At 54.4% G+C, this 21,110-nt stretch overlaps 3 protein-coding genes across 3 annotated transcripts; 1 reads left to right on the top strand and 2 right to left on the bottom strand.

The window, feature by feature from the left end:
* Positions 1 to 1,454: 1,454 nt before the first annotated feature.
* BESB_018470 (uncharacterized protein) lies at positions 1,455 to 8,219 on the bottom strand (the record flags this gene model as incomplete). The annotated part of the gene is made up of 10 exons (XM_029360562.1): positions 1,455 to 2,119; positions 2,400 to 2,954; positions 3,394 to 3,588; positions 3,805 to 4,815; positions 5,180 to 5,287; positions 5,493 to 5,783; positions 6,236 to 6,406; positions 6,724 to 7,077; positions 7,291 to 7,618; positions 7,884 to 8,219. The coding sequence occupies 10 exons, from the start codon at positions 8,217 to 8,219 to the stop codon at positions 1,455 to 1,457; spliced, it is 4,014 nt and encodes a 1,337-aa protein (XP_029216538.1).
* Positions 8,220 to 12,956: 4,737 nt separating this feature from the next.
* Positions 12,957 to 16,524, top strand: BESB_018460 (uncharacterized protein; the record flags this gene model as incomplete). The annotated part of the gene is made up of 3 exons (XM_029360561.1): positions 12,957 to 14,271; positions 14,884 to 15,065; positions 15,466 to 16,524. 3 exons carry the CDS (start codon positions 12,957 to 12,959, stop codon positions 16,522 to 16,524), a joined length of 2,556 nt encoding a protein of 851 aa, XP_029216537.1.
* A 1,391-nt stretch (positions 16,525 to 17,915) lies between these two features.
* On the bottom strand, positions 17,916 to 20,123 carry BESB_018450 (uncharacterized protein; the record flags this gene model as incomplete). Its single annotated transcript, XM_029360560.1, has 1 exon — positions 17,916 to 20,123. The coding sequence occupies one exon, from the start codon at positions 20,121 to 20,123 to the stop codon at positions 17,916 to 17,918; it is 2,208 nt and encodes a 735-aa protein (XP_029216536.1).
* Between the last annotated feature and the right edge of the window lie 987 nt (positions 20,124 to 21,110).

The raw sequence follows: 21,110 nt of genomic DNA, 5'->3' as shown, positions 1-21,110 counted from the left end.
GAAAATCACAAGACACATGCTGTCCCTCTGTAGAGGGGGGGACTGCCCGAAGGAGGCGTGAGACCGTAATGCGCGCCCGCTTGTCTTGGCTAGCTTCATCTAGTGGAGGAATTATAGTCTAAACAACTGCTGCGCCCGTCAGTAACGGACGGTTTCTTGGTCCGCCAACTGAACTATTCGAGTAGAAAAGGGACAGTGGGTGATATGTCTCATCATTGGGCGACTGCCGTGTCCGCTCAATGCCTAATGAACGGACCTCATCGGGCACTTCGAGCGGGCTGTCGGTATGTGCGCCTCTTGGCCTGATGGAATTCATAACTGGCTCGCAGGCACACCAGTGAATGCGTTGTATTGCAGGATTCCCCGACGAACTTAGCATGTCACATTCTGACATGAACGCCAGCCTCTGCCGCTGCCGCGTGATTGAAGCGCAGTACGCGGGCGCGTTGTATCCTTCAGCTATATCCAGGTCGCACTCGTTTCAGCGTTGTTGCTTCGGCCTCAAGCAGTACGCATTCCAAAGTAGGAAAGATGGAAGTATCACCAATCTTTCCGTTTTGGCGTCCTTGCCTACTGTCACGAAGAGCGCCCTAGCTCCCCTAAGGCTACGTGGCGCGAGTCAAGCATTTTTCCCTTCGATGAGGAGTAAGTGGCGAAACCGCCGTTTCGAAGTTAATATGGTGACGTCGTTTGAAGCAGGAGTGAGAAGTCGGTTAGCAGTTCGAGTGACGGGGCGTCAACTCGCCCAGACATATAGGTCGTGAGGACGCAGTCGTCATCACTATGCGAAGAGTGCCAGGGCCATGGGTTTTTGTCTACACTCTACAGTGGCAGTGTGTATATAGGGATGAGCGTCTGACTGCGGGAAGGCTATTTGCACATTCATGCGCGCCACTACCGAAAGTGAATGCACCAACACGAAATGCCTGTCGTTCAAATGTAACTCCCCCCCGGAACGAACGCCATCAGGAACAACCGCTATCAGAGTGGTTCGTTTTGAATAGACACCGCTGCAGAATCAGAGCACGGCTCTGACCAGGCATGGAGAGTGAAGACCGGAGGACAAGCCTACCACGTTGGTGAATGCATTATCGGTAGAGCAAGTCTGGCAATAAAACCGGAAGTTCCGGCATCAGACTGAGAACATACTGCCACCCGTAGGCCACATGTCTCTGAGACGCCCTCTTCACTCCACAGAATGGTAGGCAAACAAAAAACAATTCTCTTGCAAGTTCCTTCCGCTGCGGGCAGAAAGGGCATGATGCGACCCCAGTGACAGTGACGGGGCATCCCTGTCAGCCGTAACACAGAGGCACTCGAAAATGTTCCAGCTCATGTAACGGTCCACCAGGCAGGTTCAACACGTAGAACGGGAGCTCGCGTTCACTTGCTAGGGCGGGAGGTCGGCGGCCGGATACATGTTTCTGTGGATCTCCGTCGTAACGCTGCCACACTCAGTTCGTATTCTCTAGTTGTAGATCAGAAATATCAGTCTCCTGTGATTCCGACGGGGCGACTGTTGTTGAGGCCTCGGATACGACAGTCGGGGTAGAGGGGGCTCGTAGAAAAGGCAAGCCGCTCTCATCTATGAGAGCCAGTTTTTCTGCTTCTTCAGAGGCCAGCTTCGAGTCAGCAGGCAAACTGTCCAGAAGCTTCGCTGTGGCAGACCCGACAGCCACCTGAAGCGAGCCCCAGAGGATGTGCTGAACTGCGAGCTGAGCACTTGAATATATATACCATTTGAACACTTTCACGAGTGATATGGTGGCTCCAATCAAGAGACCGACGGCACCGACGATTTGGGAACCGTACAACGGTGAAAATTTGAAGAATATGGAGGCACAGAGTGGAGCGGCCGGACCTCCAGCAAGGCACGCCGTCGCGCCAATTGTCGAAAAGAAAATGACGTTGTTCGGGATTTCGTAAAACCGGCGATACATGAAGCGATGAAGAAATCCTTGACGCTTGATTTGCTGTTCTGCCATTAGCGGGAAGGGGACCGTGTACCGCAACGGCAATGACAAGGAGTCCGGCGAGATCATGCTCTTCTCAAATTGCGACAGTTTGGAGGCAATTGCCATCGGATCTTCACCCTCAGGGACTCCTGCCAGCGTCAGGTCTGCATCAGTCAAGACAAAACACAAGGTGAGACGTGAACGCGAGATTTGCCCTGGCAAGACCCGGCAAGCGCTTCGTCATTGAATATCGCGGCCACTGAAATCTGCACCGTTGTACTGCAGTGTTGCAAGCATATAGGCAGTGCTCTCATACCACCTACCATGGACGGCTTAGGGATTGAAATGCCTTTCGGAGCCGTGTAAGTTAACCATGGAACGATGCAACACTACAACCGGCAAAAAAAAGTGCAAAGTCGCGCGTTTGCCCTGTAAACAACCTACCTTTGTGTTTCCAAATAAGGTAGATGAGTGCGTTAGACTGGAACCCATCGAAAAAGCCGTCCTTTCCTTCAGTAGCAAGGGCCTTGAGCATGACAAACCTTGTGATATTGGGGGGAGGCGGTGTGTTTGGGTCACCGAAATATTTTTGCAAGAAATCGTGAGCCCTCTTGAGGAGCGCTGGGTTCTGCTGAATGCGAACCATATCTCGAAAAACAGTACGGGTCTGGTCGCCCAAGGCTTGAAAATCACCCATCTTGTCACTAAGCATCTCATCGTAGTCCACAGTCTGCAACGCTTGGTCATCTAAGTTTTCGTTGAACAAGATGTGCGAAAACCCTTGGGATATCCACTGCTGCACAGCTGAGTTGACCGCATCAACGAACGTCTCGCCATCGCGACCCCCGCTGATGCAGTCCTCGGGGCTGAGTGAAGACTTTGGTGCAAAAACGCTCTCCTCCGGCACTTCGAACAGAGAGTTGCTGCTCCCCCAAAGTCCGGTGTGCGCCCAGGGCGCCCCCAGGAAAAAACAGTCAGCTCCGGTTTTATGTCTAAGCCCTGTGGGAACCAGCAGGCAGGCAGCGGGATGACCACATCAGTTCGACGTGGTTAAGCTGGTCCGGTCACAGAAAACTTGAACGTCAAAAAGAGAGCTAGGCAATACCATAAGCCACCTCATGCCTACGGGATAGGCAACAACTGAGTTGTTATGTATACAGAGCCCGCTATTGCAGGCTAACTCGTCGACGGTGGTATGTCATCGCTGCCACGAACGAGCATCTCGACGTGCGGCCGTCACGCCTGCCGAAGAGGCGCAGAATGAGGTTTAAACGACACTGGGCTGAAACACTCTGTCACAGTCTAGCCTGCTGCCCGTTCTCCCACCTCGGGCCGTGTCACCACAGGCAGTGTGATGGTCCCAGCTGACAGCAACTGTATCAGCATCGACAGGTTTAAAACAGTTTCGAACCGAATAGCCCCCCCTTCCGCAACTCACCGACGACTTCGATGTCGAACATCTTCATGAAGACGCCTTTCATGCGCTCAAGGACCGCCTCGAAGCTCCCGTGTGGCATCTCTTTCGCCAGTTTGAGCATAGTCTCAGCCTCGTACCCACGCATGGTCTCAACGTTCGGCCGCGCCACCACCGAGTGCATCTGAAACAAATGTGGTTCGCCTTCCAGCAGGAAGCCTGATCATGACACGTGAAGGAGCCAAACGGAAACTGTAAGTCGCCCAGCGGGCATCAAAGAGACGGATGTGGCAGACGTTTGCTCGTTCCGCCGCACAGCGGACGTGGCCTAGGCCCCGCCTCGGCCTACCGTCAGTGTGACTGACTTTCCATAGCGCGCTTAGGAAAAGAAAACATGGAGCATTACGATCTGTACAAGCTTTTCTGGTCACTCACGGATAACGAAAGGAAGCTGTGCGCCTCCGTCAAGCGCCGCCAGCGCGCGTTCGACGAAGAGGCGGAAAGGTGCCATGGGATCTGGCAGACTTCCATCTGCAGTCGTCCCTCTGGCAGGGAAGGCGTTGGTCGCGAACACGGTCTCGGCGGACGGGTCGGCGTTTGCTGGCGCCCGGGAACACACGAGGGACCTGACGGGTGGATGTGGGCCTTGGAGCCCAAAATAGCGCAGAACCTCATCGATAACGCCCTCATCTTCGCGGTATCGCTTGTGCAACCTTTTCAAGGCTCGGCACGCGCTGATTCGGACTCTGTCGCTGACGACAATCCGCAGGCGTCCAGAGGCCGTCACCAGCTTGTCAAGTTGCTCCCACATAGCCGCACGCCACGCTTCAGGGGCTTCTGCAGGAGTGTAGAGATGATTGCTGGTTACCGGCTGGATCTTCAAGGGGAACGAAGCCGACTCCGCGGCTAGATGGGGCTCTAGCTCGTTCGCGTCCGAGAAGGCCTCGATACCGGAATCCGCAACAATCTTGGCAAAAACCGAATTCAGGTAGGCGAAGGTGGGATCTTGGGGGAAAAACTCTTCCCGCAGACCCGAAACTTCAGTGGACAGGTCCTCGCCACCTAGGTAGAGCCGCAGAGCTCTCCAAGCGGCATCATGAAAGACTCGCGATCCCCTAAACACTCCTGTATTGACCCGCACCCGTTGCAGCAGACCCGCGAACCCCCGCTTCACTCCAATGCGTAGAAAACGGCGAAGGCGAGAGACAGGCGTCAGTTCGAAGCCGCACTGCTCAAATACTTCTTTCCACGTGTCTTCCCCCAAAACCGGAATGGTCAAGTCTTGCGGTCGCTCGCCAGTCGAAGACAGTTTCTGAGCTACGCAGGACGGGATTATCAGCAGCTGGTTCTTGACGGCTCTGCGCCAGCTGAAAAAAGATGAGCTTTTTTCCGGGATTTCGGAAATGGGGATATAGTTAAGATCCAGCAAGGTCTCCTTAACGAATTCTGCAGGCGGAATAAGCACCAGCATGGGGAGCACGCAGCAATCAAGGTGTATCGTCGCCAGCGTTTGTGCGTGACCCATGCTCTGAAAAATCGCAGCACTTCCTGCATTGCTGCGTCGTTTCGGCCTCTTCGCAAGGCCCGAATTAAAGTCTACACTTCGAAAACCGCGCCAGGCTACTTACAGGCGGCTCTTCTGTTCAAGCCCTAGCGAAATCAAAGCTCCGGCCGCGAGCGCGCCTTCGCCGGCTTGACTCTGCCTTTTCATCTCACAGTTTGTAGATCGGTTGTCAAGACTATTTGGGTTCAACTCCTGGGGCGCTACAGTGCTCCCAGACTTTTTTGACGCAACGGCCCTTGAGCTTACGCTTCAGAGAGTCGGAATCAAATGTGTTGTAAAGATAACCGCTAACGGCGTTGATCAAGCGGAGCATTACAGTATCAGGATCCTCAACCTTCGACAAAAGAAGCGAGCCTGAGGGCCACGAGGAAAATAGCAAGATCTGGACGTGTGGGTCAAGGCGCCCGCAGCAATTCTACGTTGAGGATGGAGCGGCAGCAAGTATCTAAATTGTCAGCACGAGCCATAAACTGCGAAAGGCGGAAGAACGCGTTCTGGTCACTCGATGACGCAGTTATGCGTACGAGTGGCTAATCACGGCAGTCCCCATTAGTCATACCTTTAACGAGCCTGAAGTCGCCGATGTCGAACTTGGGGCGCTTGTCGCGAGTGCTGTCGGTCCTCGGAACGAAAAAGTTTCTCTGGCCTACGAGCCGATATATATTTTGCGCACTCACACACCTCTGCAGCTCGAGTTCAGGGTCTTGATGTGGAGCTCTGTAGATGTAGACGAAGTAGTCTAGCCGCGTGTCGAGGGGTACCGGAAACCCTGCATGTACGCTGGCGGCGTCAACATATTTCCCTGGTCCGCGGCAGGCTTGGCGCACATCGTCGGGACTCAGCAACCTGCCTGTAAACAAGCGCGGGCGCCCAAAACAGGTCATCCAAACCGCAGGCAGGTTTTCTGCACAGATGAAGGCAGACGACTACTTCGCAACAGCTTCCCCGCAGGAGGGTTGGTAAAATGCATGCCACTGTGGAACCGTCTTCGAAAAAATCGGCAGACACATCATTTTACGTCTTGGCACGGTATATCCCGAAGACGCTCGGCGAGGCAGAAGAGCAGCTGACTGCAACGGCATGCAGCGTTCGCCGACAACCTACAATCGTCGCGAAAAACAAAAGTCTTCCACAACCCAATGGACTTGCCTTTCGAAGGATGGTCTAGCAAATACAAAATGGTCTGCTTCAAGACTTGCGAGTGAAGGGAAGAAAAGTTGGGGTATGTCTCCTCGTTGGGCAGCGCGCCGCTAAGCATCTCAGTCACCTGGTTGGCGAGAGAGTGTCCAAGTTCTTCCTGACCAGGTTGTCGGCTAAGTTGTTGCAGAAGGGAAATCATCTCGTAGCGTTGCGCAACGACAGTGGACGCCAACGATGATGCAATCTCATTGATTGTTTTCTCTTCCAGGTAGCCTTGATGTAGCCGTAGAAAGTTTTCTGTAGCTTTCGCCTGTCCCTTGTCTTCCTGGTCGGCTGAGTCGCAGACAACCCAGCGGCAAAGGTCGGCACCTTCGGCTCTGCCGCGGCATCGGCACAGACAGTTTTTCGGGAGAGCAGCCCCAGATCCAGTGACTGCAAAAGGAAGGCGTCTTGTCCCAGCAGAAGAAACCCGAAGCAAAGGTCACATTTGCTATTTTATGACCTCGCGAGGTGTCTGTGACAGTGCTCCACGAATAGGGTCCATCAGCACCGCGTGTCTGCATGCCAGAAGATATACGTACATATGGATGCAGCATAACTTCGCCAGCGCGGTCCAGATATCTGTCAACGCCAAGGACCAGGATACCTACTCATTTGGAACAGCAGATCGACGAGATTTGTCGCTGTTTCAGTTCGAGAGTTGAAGCCCTGCATGGTTTCGCCAGGAATGAAGGACGCCTGCTGGACGGCGACCACGAAGGCAGTGAACAGGTGTTGCTCCGCGTTCTTTAGTAGGGTCCGGCGATAGACGAAACGACGTCGCACACGGCCGAAGAAGGAGCTCGCAGCTTCGCCCTGAGCCACTGTGCGAAGCATTTTGTTGGTTTTCACTTCGTTCTTAAACCGCCGGTAGAGCGCGACCACTTGCGCCTTCATGAGTTGCATGTCAGTCACTCTCAAATCAAGGCGCAGCTGGTCCGCTGGTATGAGGTGGGCGACAATTGCTGCGCAGTTCACAGAACGGCAGGCGCAGGCGGGGGGCCGTGTGGAGCAGGGTTCGCCAGTTTGGAGTGCGCTGCGCGCCTCGACCAAGCGAGCTGCTTGCAGCAAGAAGTTCAAAGCGCGGCTTCGGCCGCCGGATAAATCGTAGCAGCGTCTCAGTGCAAAACCTCCTTGTGAACTACGGGTCGGCTCAAGGCTCAACGTCGACTACTCACCCTTTGAAAGTCTCTCGATCAGCTGAATCACGTGGTGGCTCTGAGCCGTCTGCTGGACCTCCGCGTTCACAAACTTCTGCGCCTGATCCTTCTCAGCCCGCATCACCGCAATCCGCGCATTGTAAATATTTTTTGAGGAGTCCATGAGGGCGCGGAAGCCGCTCGCCACCGTGTAAGCGATTGCACGGAAGGGCAGAGCCAGGGCACCGACAAGGCCGCCGAAGCCATAGAATCCGCCGAGCGTAGCCCGCGTCACCCCGATGCCCATAGCTGTTTTGAAGGAGCTCTCTGCTTCTTTGTAGGCCTCCAGTCGTCGTCTCAGTTTTCGCTGCGGGAGGCAAAGACATACGGGACGGACAACGAAAAGCCAGTAATTCTCACTTCTCTCAACGGAGAGCCATCCATGAGATAGGGGAAGAACCTCTGGGGCAACCGCACCTGGAACACCTGTAGACGCAGTGCGGATTCTCTCTCTCAGTTCGTTTTTGGCACTCCCCGCCGCATCGAAGACGGCACTATCCGTTGCGTTATGGTGCCAGCAACAAGGAAAAACCGTATATCATAGTGAGTTGCAAATTTCAAGGATTGCTTACCCTAAGTGCCGGAAAAGGAAGGCGGAAAATGGATGCCTTAAAACCACTGATCCATTCTGCTCGTTTTGCGGCGCGAGCTTCCTGCTTCAAGGCCTTCTGGATTGCCACGGCAGCGATTTTGGCCTCCGGAGGTTCGGTAGGGGTGGCGCGGAGCAGAAATGGCAACCCCTCCGGCGTAATCTGTACAGCGCGATATCCTGACGACCCTTCAGGAATCCAGGAGAGGTCAGATGCCGGCGCTTCCTTCAGAGAGAGGGCGGCGACCTGGTAAAAAATCGACAAGACTCCAATGATGACCGCCGCGGCGGCCGGCGCAAGCACGTGCAGAGGCCCCATTTTTCGGAGGAACGGAAGAAGCCTGTGGACTCATCTGCTGTTGCAGGGAACCAAAGCAGCCATAAAATTCATTGAAGGTGATTATGCTCTTCTGCGCAAGTCATCACGCCAGACTTTTATTTGAGGACAGCCAACAAGGAGCGGGAGTTTGTACCGCGCCGCAGGAACGGCAAAGCATGTTACTGTCTTTGGAGGTCGGGCACTGGAAGCTCGTCCTCCTCAGTCGTTTTTCACTTGCCGAGGGTTTCAGTGGAAAGAGTTTTCATGAATTGGGGTTGGACGGAATTCGACAGGGAATGAGGTAGTGGAGCGAGTCATCCACAGCGCGTACTGCGCGCTGCGGTGCCACAAGACACGGCAGATCGCAGTTGAAGACACTGGACCACAAGCCATACGGGAAGGCCGGACCTTTTGGGCGCTTTATCCCCTACGAAGTAGCTCCGAGAGAATTTTCCTGACGTGAACGTTTCACCGATTCGGGAAACTGATATTTTGTCTCCATGTCGCGTGACTGGAGAGCCCTGTCCTACCGGCTGCAAATGCTGTCCTATGCCCATCGACCGCAACACGAGCACCGGCGGCGCGTGCGGGCCTGGGCTGATAGACATGCAGGCTGCAACCCGCTAGACATACTCTCCGCGTGAGCAAGTTGCAAGTCCAGTGCCCGGAGGGAAACGTCAGGGTCATTTCTGCTGTGCAGCTGCGCACGCAGCATCGCTATTCCGCTGAACGCCTCTTGACTGCGCAAATAAAAAAATGCGCGCTGGCGCACGGATCACGGACCCCATCCCCCCCGGTCCCCTGCGCCTCATCTGCGGACGGCAAATCTGCAGCCTGTTTGGCTAGTCATTATTGGCATTCAACATCCGATGCGCAGTCTAGGGGTGGGTAGGACGTTCACTAAAGGCGAGACAGGCGCCTCACTGTGGCGCAACTGTTCAGGCCAGTTGCGCCAGAATCACCATCAGAAGCTATCAGGCACGTACACGTAGATATTCTAGGTCTAAGGCTGATACGTCTTGCACACGGGCAGGCGTAGCTTGAGAATTGACATTGCCATGTACCCATGCCTCCGGTCTCCTGTAGTTCAGGCAACATCGACAGGACTTTGCGTGGCAGTATCTTAGTAGAATGCAGTATAGTCTGCACTGCGATTAGGGACTCTCCGTGTTGAGTCAGCAGTTGTTTCCAGGAGTGAAAGAGCACAGAGAGGCAGCATCTACTCTTCACAATCAGGACGATCACTCCACGGGCTGAACGCCTGCCACGTCGTAGCGGCAAATAGGTCAGAAGAAGCACCTGCTATTCGGCGACTTGGATTGATTCAACTGCAACTGAACAGGTCATTCGCAAGCGAACAAAAGAGCTTACCAAATGGGGGTCAGTGCATCCATGGGGCAATCGCAGCACAAAAAACGTTACAGTGTTATGGTTGTACCTCGCTAAGTCCCGAGGGAATACAGGGGCACCTGGCATTAACTTCACTTGATCCGCAGTCTTTCGAGCCTTATCTCCGATCACGAAACAAAGTGCTCAGCAAAGTGTCCTTTGGAATTCTCTCTGCTGCCGCAGGGGGGTGCCCGCTCCCGATCTGGTGTCATCTGCGGGCAGAAATAGACAACTGCCACACCATGAATTGGCATGTGGCGCTCAGTCGCGCGGGCGACTACCACGCAGTGTTGGAGCGTCGAGTCAGCTCTTTAACAGAACACATTGGTCCCAGGCGCCGGTTCTTACTTTCGAGCACTTCGTATGTTGCTGTGGCGGGTGTTGCTGTTCAGTTTCATATGAGTCATGGTACAGTATTCTGAAGTACTTTTGCAGCGGTGGTGAAACTGAGACGAGGCGTCAAATGTTGCATTTCTGAAGATTCCTACGTTTTCAGTGCTGCACCGGCTTTCTTTTACGTCCCTTACCAGAAATGTAACGCATGCTGAGCTGATCCAGACCCAGCAGTTGGCTGGGGTGCGGCCTCAGGCATATTAGGAGCACTGCAGATGCTTGCAGCGGCAATGGATCTGTGTGAGTATTTTCGCCGCAAGGCGTAAGCGCCGCGTGTTCTCCCGGAGCCAGGCGAGTGCCCATTTGTCAAACGCACTTGCCACATTTTTTCGGAAAGAGAATTTGAAAGTCTTTCTGGGCCGGCGGATCCCAGCGATAAGAGGACACCTACACCAACACCTGGACGGAACGAAACAAGCTTCTGTAGCTGAATGAATTGGTAGGTGTGGTAACTACCCCCTATGGCGGACCTGCGGTGAAATATTGACGGGATTGTTCAGGCGTCCTGCACCGCGTCATCCGCCGGCTACTGCTCAAAGAATCGCGAAAAGTGTAATAGTTCTCTCGCACCCATTCGCTTCAGTCAATGAGGGTTCACTAACAATATCGGAAAACTTTCAGCGTCGGCTTAAAGGGCGCGCTACCGGAGCTGCAAAGAGCCCGGGCTACAGCGCGTGCGTGGGCCGTCGACCTTGAGGTCACCTGGAGGAGCACCCCCGTCCCGGCTCGCTCCGTTTCGTACCGCCGTTATTTTTTGTAAAACGGCGTGTTCATGCGCACATAGGTGACGTGACCTTGTAGCGCAAAGTTGGAGAGGCCCTGCTATGAGGCGCTTGCCTCTCTTGAGTTTAATTATGTCGGTGTGCTCCGCACTGCGAACCAGCCGACATGTAGGTTAGCAAGTTCGGACACCGCGCGCGCCACGGTATGCAGGTCCGTTTCGACAGCTTTAGCGACTTCGTAGTCCACGAGTGTCTGTTGCGTAAAGCGTTTCTGCAGGGTCGTGTTAGCTGGATCCATTTTACCAGTTTGAGAAACGGGAGGTGTAAAATGTCCAAAATTACCTCGGCTGGGCAGTTAGGTTTATTACGGGCAGTTGAGCGCTGTCTCGCGCGTGTCAACATGGCGCCTGCTACAGCTAGTGAACGCCACCACCAAGACGCTACGTTTCGCCGCGGCGGGCGTATGAGAAACACTTGCCATGCGTGAGTTTTCCTAGCAACTCAACAAGAGTGGAGAACGTAACCACTCTTAGCTTTTCGGGGGTGGAAGCGCTGCGCATGGTCTGAGCTTCCTGGTGTGCACGACGGCTGCATAGCAACTCACCTAGGGGACAAAACGCTGCTGTGAACGACACTTCTTCACACCCGAGACGAGACGTGGGTGCCAACAGGCAGTGGAGATGTCGCGTTGAAACAAGGAAGGGGACGGAAGAAATCGCTGATCCGCAGCTCTTTGACGCAATTATCAGCGCTTTCTTCTCAAGCTGAATGGCAGTGTACTTAGGCGCTGATCACGCTCTCAAACATCTGTCAGCTGCACGGGGTGACCCTTGCCATTTCTGCTGGCTAGAGCCTCCCAAAAATGTGGCCCTAGCTTGTCTTCTGCAATTTGTCCGTCCTGTTTACTCGGGATGGCAGGATTTCCTTCTGGTGTCCCCCACGTGTTTCAGATGACTGCATCTCGATCTCTCCCGTGCTGGCTGTTCGGAGAGATGCTCGGACTGGTCCTCGGCAAAAAAGCCAGCTGCTCGAGCAGGAGAGTTCGTTGGACCTTCCCGTTTTCCCCCGTGACTGAAAAAAGCTGATATCCGTCATTTAATGAGTTCCGCCCATCCGGGCCAGCCATCATATGGAGACTGGGGGGGCGGCTGAGGTTTGTAAGTTGCCCGACGGTTGCCTAGCTCATGTTCCATCTTTGTCCGTTGTCTTTTCAGCCGCCCGGCGATGTCGCCAGTGGAAGGCAGAATTGAAATTTCTCTCATCTTTGTTGCGCGCGAAAGTGGTGGCGTACCGACCAGGTATCCGCGGTCCGAGAGGGACGTTCCTTGCCGTTTCTGATTCGACGATGCCCGCGTTCGCGATGCTACAGGCAGTTATCCGACGCGTATGTGGCGCGGCTCGCCTTCACCTCGTCCATCTGTTTCGAGGACACGGACCTCACTGATGTGTCTGGCATAAACGTTAGTTGAAGTCTTCATTCTTTGAATCTGAAGTACAGTGAGGCACGAATGGTTCTTCCGAGGTTGAGTTTTCCGCCTAGCCAGAGCTAGCTTCCGGTCATGATCTCCGATTTCGGCGGCTTCCCCCGGCAGTGTCATCCTGTTTACGCAGAGGTGGCATATTTTTGTGTAGTTGAATGACGACGCAAGGGCAGTTCAGACGAGTTCGTCGGTCGTTCCGATCCGTCACTTGCGTCCTGTCAAACTGTACGACTGTCTCTCCGTGCAGGCCAGCGAAGGCCGTTAAGGTGTGTGTCTCGTTTTCTTCGCCAAGTACAGTCGGTACCGCACCTTGTCACGGGTAAGACTCTGCAAACACCCATGTCGGGGGTGGACGGTCGCTGAGCCTTCAGGTGCCCCCATTTCGCTGCTGTCGAGCCGGGAGGCCCGCTACCGTCCCATGTTCTCTATGTTCGCCAGTTGTTCGTCTCCACAGCGCGTTTTTCAATTGGCTTTTTTTGCGAGGGTCTTGCGTTTTGTACGCTCGCCGTGCGGTTGTTTCCTCTATGGGGGGGCCACCATCGGAGACCGCCCACGCATATAGGCGGCCGCGCCGCGCAGATAAAGTAGGCAGTGCGGCGTTCGCTGCTGCGTCAACTCGTGATTCGGCCCAGAGCGATATTACGCTCCGTCGGCTGACGCGGCCGTCAGCACCTGGGAACTCTGCAGGCCCATCAGTGTCAAAGAGCATCAGCAATGTGGTCGAAGAGCGTTCCGCCCTTGAAGAGCCGCAAATGGAATGGCAGAGTCCAGATAAGGAAGGACACCGTAGGGCAGAGTTGGGACTCGAAGCCGCAGGAAATGCACGTTCTGCTGGAGGCACTAGGGCCACAGGCGTCGCGCCTCGCCGCGCTGGTTCGCAACGACGGCGCGGCGCAACTCCGCGTGACGTGGCGGCCGTCACCGACAGTGGCAGGGTCCCGGAACCGAGTAAAAACAGCTTCGAAGAACCAATTTTTTGCAGGCAGGGGAATAGCGTAGAGGAGGGGGACCTTGTTTCAAGCATTATCGGAACAGAGCAAGGCGAGCAGCCGCAAATGTGGGCACCCGAACTGTCATCTGACGCAACAGAGCAGAATTCGTCAAACGACGAAGATGTGGAAGAAGGTACAAAGAGCGACGGTTCAGGGGGCGCAAACAGCGGTCAGTTAGACTCCACTAGAGCGCCACATTCCTCAGCGCTGTGTGCCCGAAGTCCCGTGCCTCGCTCGTCTGTAAGCGTTGCCCCGTTCCGCGCCACTTCCGGCTCCCAGGATTCGCTTTCGTCGTGCCAAATTACAGTGGAAGGGAAACCTCTGGTAAAACCTCGGGTGCAGCCTCGGCAGAAGGTAAGACCTTCGCACAGGCTGGAGAATGAGACGGACCTGGAGGAGAAGGAAACAACGCGGCAGGTTGGGAACCGTGGAAACAGTCTTTTTGGAGGGTTTCTCAGGAGCCTGAGCCGCAAGTACGCAGAGGCAATTCATCTCTTAGATGGCTTGGACGACGACTCAAATTCGAATACCAGCTTGAGCAGGCATGCCTCCGCCACCAACTCCCGAGGTCCACTAGCCGAATTGTCGAGCCGCGCGTCGTCCGCTCGCAACCAAGCGCCGGGTGCGGCACCAGAGATCGGACGCTCTCGCCCTCGCCCCTGGCGACGAGCCCCGGGCGAGGGTCGCCAGAGCCCCACGGGAGACTCGGAGAGAGCAAGTAAAAACAAGAAGTCGGGTGTCTTTCCGACAACTCTTCGTTCGCTGTTTTCATTCTCGTCGTCATCTTGGAAAAAGCCACCTCCAGGTGAGCGAGGAGAGGCGAATGTAGAAAGGCCGCCTCCATCCACGTCATCGCCTGAATTGGTTTCCGGTGGCAGCGAGTCGTCAGGTGTACTGAGACGCCACGCGAACCGCGGGGCTCGCACGGCACAACGCCGATCGTTTTTAGGGTCAGTTGCAGCTGCTGCGAGTGGCGCTTTTGCCGAGGCAGGTGCGGTCGCCGCAGCCGCCGCTGCTGCTGTGGCAGCTGTGGGCGAGAGCAGCACCGATGACAGTAGTGACTCGAGTGTGGTAGGTGAGCCCGCTCGTCCGGGAAGATTCACATGGTCTCACGAGGGAGAGGGGATACGAAAGCCGATGTCGAGGAGCAGAAGTCGTTCACAGCACTTCTTCGCGTACGCCCGTGCTGTGGGTTGGGCAAGCGGCGAAAGGGTCGAGGAAGAAGACGAGCCTTCAGAGAGCTCGTCCGGAGACAACGAGGATGAGGACATACTAGTTCTTCAAGGGCAGGCTACTCCTTTCGAGTTTGTATTGTGGGCAGCGCGAGATGCAGCTGCATCGTTGCAGCGGCCTCTCCTCTCAGCCCCGGTGGAAGAAGATTCGGAAGCTGCTGAGGGACTGAGAAGAACCGAGAGTATGATAAATAGACGAGAACGCGTTCGCTTAAGTCGCCTGCGCGCGGTCGCCCTACGGTTATTGTTATATATAAGTGAAGATGACAGTTGGTGTCGAAGCAAGAGCAAAGCGAGACCAGAGGGGACCGGCGCGATACGGTGTTCATCCATTTTGGTGGGTAATACGGAGCAGCGGCAAACTGATGAAGACTCGCCAGCGGTAACTGGAGAGATGGAAGACGATATGGCAGTTATTGAGACACTATGGGACCGGTGGCTCACTGAACCCGCAGGTGCGGGACAGCACGGAAGAGAACAGGAACAGGAAAAATCAACGAGAAAAAAGGAGGGGGATTTGGAGAACCGGGTGTCGAGGAAGAGACTTATGTGGAAGGCCGCGCATCGCATCCGCGAGGTCGACAGCCGTCTCAGCAGGCTGCACTTCGATATAGTCCCTCGCAGGCTAAAAGAAGAGGTGAGCAAAATTAGAGGGGACCCTAGAAATCGTGCATCCGTGCCTGCGTTACTATTAAGCGAAGACTTTGGTCACCATTCGCGTTCGCTTCGCTTGTTGGAAGGGAGCGAATTAATTCCAAGGTACCCGCCTCGAGCTCGTCGCCGACAAATCACCGCCTGGGAAGTTATTACAGCAATGCCTCCCGAACGACTCATGAGTCGTGCAGCCAGAGCAAGCGGTCAACTGTCTTCCGCCCCCTTCTTGCATTTGTTGTGTTCCATGGGTCGCGGGCAGCGGTTCGCGGCGGTTGGTCTTCCCGTGTTTCCGCGATGGGTTGCCTCGCATTTCGCGCCAGTCTTTAGTGCAATACCAATCTGAGTGGCCCTGAGAGTTGTGGCGTTTGTGCTTATTTTCCTAGGATTTCTGGAAGTTGTATTTCTACCAAGTGAGCCTGGTGATGGCTCGGTACGAGCGCCAGGCGCATCCACTTCTGCGATCTCTAGCAACTTCCGTTGTTCTTGCTTCGCGAGAAGAAAGGGACGAGGCTCAGCAGCAGCAGCCGAATGTGCCAGATGCCCGCGAATGTGTCTCCAGCTCTACGGAGTCAGACACGAGCTCTGTTTCTTCTTCGCCTCACTGGGGAGTAAGTAGTCCGCCGGCATCCGCTCGACTCTTCATTCCTCCCACCGGAATACAGTTAACAGGAGACAGCGACCCAGAGGGCCGAAATGGCGATTCTTTGCCAGCCTCTCATAGGGGAGAACCTGTGGGACAAGCTCCGCCCGAAGGCATTGGGGCTTTAGCATACGCAATGTTTTCGTCGTCTCGGTGTCCTTCTCTCGCTTCATCATCTCCCGGGCATAGTGGGCGGCCAGGTGGACTGACATCCTCGTCTGGTACGACGTCAGTCTCTGCACCTGGTACTGCTTCATCTGTCTCGCCTGAGACAGGCATATCTCCATCGGTATTTCCAAGCGACTGGAAAAGACCTGTTGCTGGAAGCGAAATGCACGCTGTTGGCTTGGACATGCCATTAGCACGAGGCCCAACATCAGCAGTATCGTTGCCGTCTCCCGCGAACGCTGGCTCTCCGGAATCAGCACAGCAGAGTTGCCTTTGTTTCACCGATCCATCCACGAGGCCAAGCCTTTCGGCTTCCCCCTCAAACAGTCGTTCGTGGAAGGGAACCATATACAAGAACGATGAGTGTTTGTCATCGACAGCGAACGGGGGGCGGCCGACGAATTGTGCCGACGAAGACGAAGACGCACGACGGCGCTCTCCTTGGGGCATTCAGAAGGAGACAAGGCCAGCTCAGGAAGTTGCAAGTGATTCCGTCCAGCGCATCGGGGTGTTCTCAAAAAGTCCTCTTCCAGCCAGCACCAAAGAGTCGCGGGAGAAAGAGGGAGTCTGTGGAGAACGCTATCAGTGTGGATTTGCTTGTAACGGAGAGGAAGTTCAGGAGGCACGCGCGTAGTCACTTACATAGAGACAGCCAAAAGGAGAAGGTCATGCATAGGAAGGGGAGCTAGCTACCGTTAGATTTAGGACTGCCAGAACGCTGCTGCATGGTCCTGCAGGTTCCGGGCGCGAAGCTGTGCGATCAGCTGCGCACGAAGTGGAAGAAACAGTAGTTGGAACCGGACCGTGTTTTACATTCGCTCACTAGGGACCCAGCAAGCGCCGCATGCTAGGGGTTGCAGGAGATATGTGTTTGAATGCATATGAAACAAATCGTTTGAGGGATGTGACGGCGTGTGCTATTCTCCAGTGTAGTGGTGGCTCTTGGAAGACTTCACAATGTCACCACATTTGTTTCATTCGTTACCGTATTAGATACTGTCTTTCTTCGGCTGCGCATGCTTCGTGTGTGGTAGCGACGTCCGTATCGGTTTCTCATCCTGAAAACTGTGTCAACAGGTTCAGCCGTTCGGTGATGCATCAAAGCTGTGGTGTTCCCGAGGGCTTCAGAATCGGGCAGCATTATTGCTTCGGATGCATCTAGCAATTACGCGCTATCTTGACACGCATCTGGCAAAGCGGCATTTTTAGTGTGATGTTCATCTTTGCCAGGACAAGCCGACCAATATCTGCAGCCACTGCGTTAGTTCCGACGTTGTAATCTTTATGCCGGGCCGCAACAGGCTGGACGCCGATCCCATCTGCTGGCCTGTGCTACCTAGTCTTTCTTTTGTGGTAGGTTGTGTGTCCTCTAGAGTGGCCGTATATATTGAACCCAAGGTGCCCTGTGGGCTGTTTGGTTGCATCCAAATGCCCGTCTGACTATTGGGAGATTCCCGGTTCGCAATGCCTTTGCTGCAAATTGTGTAAGTCGCTTGCACCTTAGTGTACCATGTAGCCCCGCCGAAAGGGAAATTTGTCTAGGGCGACCTTCAGGTAACCCAACCTTGGCAGGAAGCAAGCTGTCGATTACTCGACCTTCTCGCTTTCAAAGATCGAAGGAAGAGCGTGTACTCCTTGAATTGTAGGAGGAGCGATATCATGCAATATTCGCAGCAGTTCCTAATATGGTCGGAGTGTGACGGCTTGACCAACGTCTACGCGATCAAGCATATACTGTTGCCGTCCGTATCATCTGCACGACATCTTCCATCTTCGGAATAAGAAAGACGAATGCACAATATTCAAGAACACTCCACTGTCTGCACAGGTAACAGGCGTTGAACTCGGCTAGTCACGTGTCCTGAGAAATTGTGGTTCCAGCATACAAAGCGGAAAGCAGTGTATGGGGCACCGTGTCTGGAGAGCGGGCCAACCCCAGGTTTTTCCAAAATAGTTGACCGCTCGTTACTCCAGAACGCCTTACGCCTATTCTACGACTTTCGTGTCCAAATCACTACTATGATGCTAATGGACAAGGTGTGTGAAGGCGCACCGTGCAGACACCCTCACATGGTTTCTGTTGAGCAGATGTTTCAGCCCATCAACCAGAAATCGCCGCATCCCATTGTTTTTATTCCGCTGTCGGAGTTGTTGTTCCAGCAAAAGCTGCAGGAATCTTGGATGGTAGAGTCTCTCTGTAATATCTGTTGTCTCATCCGGCGACCGAATAGCGATGCGCACTACCGTAACACTGCGTCCTGGGAGAAGCGATTCCCACGGTCGTCGAAATCGAAGCGGGTGTGGTTTCGTCCAGATTCGAACCACCACGAAGCGAGCATGGGAGACACGAAACGCTGTTGCTAGCGTGGAAGTGATGTACTGGCTGAAGTGACCTATTGTTCCATAGGCTGTCATAATATCCTCCATAGTGACCTGCCAAAGTATCAGGTCCTCTTTTACTAGATCGAGGTCTTCGGCGACGGGAAGGGGTTGCGAGTGGAGAAGCTTCACGTTGTTCGCCATCAGATGAGCCTCGAATGCGCCAACGGTTTCAAGGCGTGGCATTAGCCTCTTTAGTACATATTCGTCGAACAACACCTGGTGGACGGCGTCTTCCATTCGCAGTCGATCCATGGCTTCTGCTGCACTGTCCTCTCTGCAAGATAAATCCGGCAGAATCATCACGCGAAAACTGACAGCAGGAACTTCGCCCCTCGCCTGACTAACAGGAATAACCTTTGACACTAAAACCCTCGCGGAGCTGATAGCCGGTGACAGAGCCGCGGATACTGAGGCGCCCATGTCTGTCAAGATCGCACTGGTATTCCGGTTGTATGCTTCCTGCAGCTCTGGCAGCCCGACTCCACTAAGCTGAATCCAAGAGCACTCCACACCCTCGAACGGAGAAAAACGGCCAGGGCGGAAGCGCATGCCCGGGTGCACTGCAACGCTGCACTCAGAGGTTTCGAACTCGCGACGAACCCACGAGCAAATTGCTTTCTCAAGCAAGGCAGAATCAATCTGTTGCGGCATGGCGAGAGGAAACTGGAGGAACCCTTTCTCTGTGTCCCCACACCTGAAAACTTGTACGAGACCAAGCGGATCCGCAAGGCGCACTGGGGTGCACACAAAGGACCGCTGATCTCGCCTTGCAGTAATAGAATTGAGATGGTGAGCTACCACGAATGGAAACAGGAAATTGTGGACACTCTTGGGCTGAGGCTGAGTGAGAGCGACTCCTTGGACAGTTACGGTGTGGAGCAAGCCATCAATGAGGTCCAGCAATGGGCTGACCATCTCCACTTCTTGTCGCACGACAAGCTCAGACTCCGGCGTGTTTCTTGTCCAAAGGCGAATTTTCCTTCCAATCTCATCTGTTAATTGCTCTCGTTTCGCAACAGTGTTCTTTAGAATGTCAGAAAGGTTATGTACTCCCGCGCTGTAGCACAGCCTCCACTCGATAGAACGATTGGCAAACCCATTCTGCGGTGTGGCAGAGCTTATCGTGGCACTAGTGCTGCATTCCTGGCTCCTCGAAGTCCGTAAAACTTCGTCCACGGCAGAGGCGACTAATGCATCGACCGTCTCCCAGTGCGTGCTGTCCTCCGAATTCGAGGCCTCATGTGCCATCTGCCTCAGCTCGACAACTGTTGACACTGCCGTCAATCGGCTGCCGAAGACAGCCAGCAAATCGTCTGTATCCTCCACCGTTACTTGCGGCAGAAAACGAGGCCACTTTCCTGAAAGCTGACGTGCTCGAGCATTGAGCTCGAGCAAGTCAACAGTTTCAACCACTCCAGGTGCTTCAAGCAAACGATGAGCGAGCTTAAATGGGACACCGGTGGTTTGGAGGTTCGCGAAAATATCGGTATTTAGAAAACTCAAGGGGTCAAATAGCTGCTTCGCAAAGCTTTCTCCGAGAGCTTGATGGCTGCTTTGTTCGTCACGAGTTTTCTCAGAGTCTAAATCAGGGCCAAGAAGCCTCAGTTGCGCAATTCCACAGCCCGTACGAACCGTATGCAGGGACCCAGCCAGAGGCCAAACTTGAACTCGATGAGGCAGGAGATCCAACGCTTTGGCAACAGCGTTGCGGATATAGGCGCTGAGTTGTTGCGGGGTTAAGAACGCGTCAAAGAAGGCCTCGTGTATTTGCCGGTGTGAAGCAGAGAGAGGCACATCGATGACGTGTGTGGCTGTGTTCTTAAGGGATGCAGCAGGACCACATGCCACCATTGCTGTTAAAGGGCGTTGTGTGGTCACTCTGAGCACCTGCTCCAGAGGAATCCCGCTCTGAAGCAGTCTACTCCTCAGCCTGCGACGAACATACATTTGGTCAAGCCTATCTTGCACCACCTTCTCGCAGCGCAACAGCCTCCAGGCGTCCGTTGCGGACATTTCTTGTAAGAAAGGGTCGGGCCCGATCTGGTAACGCCACCACACCTCCTCAACCGTATGGCCTTCAGACTTCTCCTGCTCGGAACGGGCAAAACGCACCCGGACGCGGGCGAGTGATACGTTTAAAGAATGCGCAAGCGCCTCTGCAAGGTCCCGCATGGCTGCTGCCCTGTCTAAATTGTAGGCCCTCATCAGCTCGCTATCTGATATACCAGAGATCCGGATCCACGAATGAAAGGGAAGGTCCCAGGAAACGAAGCATGGCTTTGTTGGTATGAAATCGAAAGTGATGCTGCACCAGAAGCTTGTATCCAATCGATCTGCGAGCCAGCCGCTCATCGACTCTTCCAAACCCTCGAGTACCTGCAAGGTCGGGCGCATGCCATCAGAGCATCATACACGCTTGCATAAGTATCTCACCACCTCTCCCCCCCCCCCCCGGCCCCCCGCGACCCGAGTTCACGAAGCGTGGGTTCACCACCGTCTGTTTTTCGCGGTAGTTAGTACTCTGCAGTGAGCCCATTATTATAACATGAGTGCCTGCACCATTCGTACAAAAATGCTTTCTATCATGAGCATACGACCTGGGGAGCTCATACCTCAGCATCTGCGGCGTCTGGGTTTCGATGCGTGGTGCATGTGTTCGCAGTGTGTTCGCAGATCTTACGGCTGTGTCTTTGCACGGATCCCGTCTTGAAAGGCAGTTCACTTGTAGCACGTAGGGCGCAAAACCGCGACGGGATGACCACGGTTAAGCAGTCTTTAAATGACAGCTGATGGAGGGGAGTGTGCAGATTCATCCCCCAAAAACCGAGTGTGGAGTTT

The sequence above is a fragment of the Besnoitia besnoiti genome, chromosome X, assembly GCF_002563875.1.
Source record: "Besnoitia besnoiti strain Bb-Ger1 chromosome X, whole genome shotgun sequence".
NCBI lineage: Eukaryota > Apicomplexa > Conoidasida > Eucoccidiorida > Sarcocystidae > Besnoitia > Besnoitia besnoiti.
The sequence above is the reverse complement of the archived record's forward strand: the minus strand, read 5'-3'. Positions and strand labels throughout refer to the sequence as shown.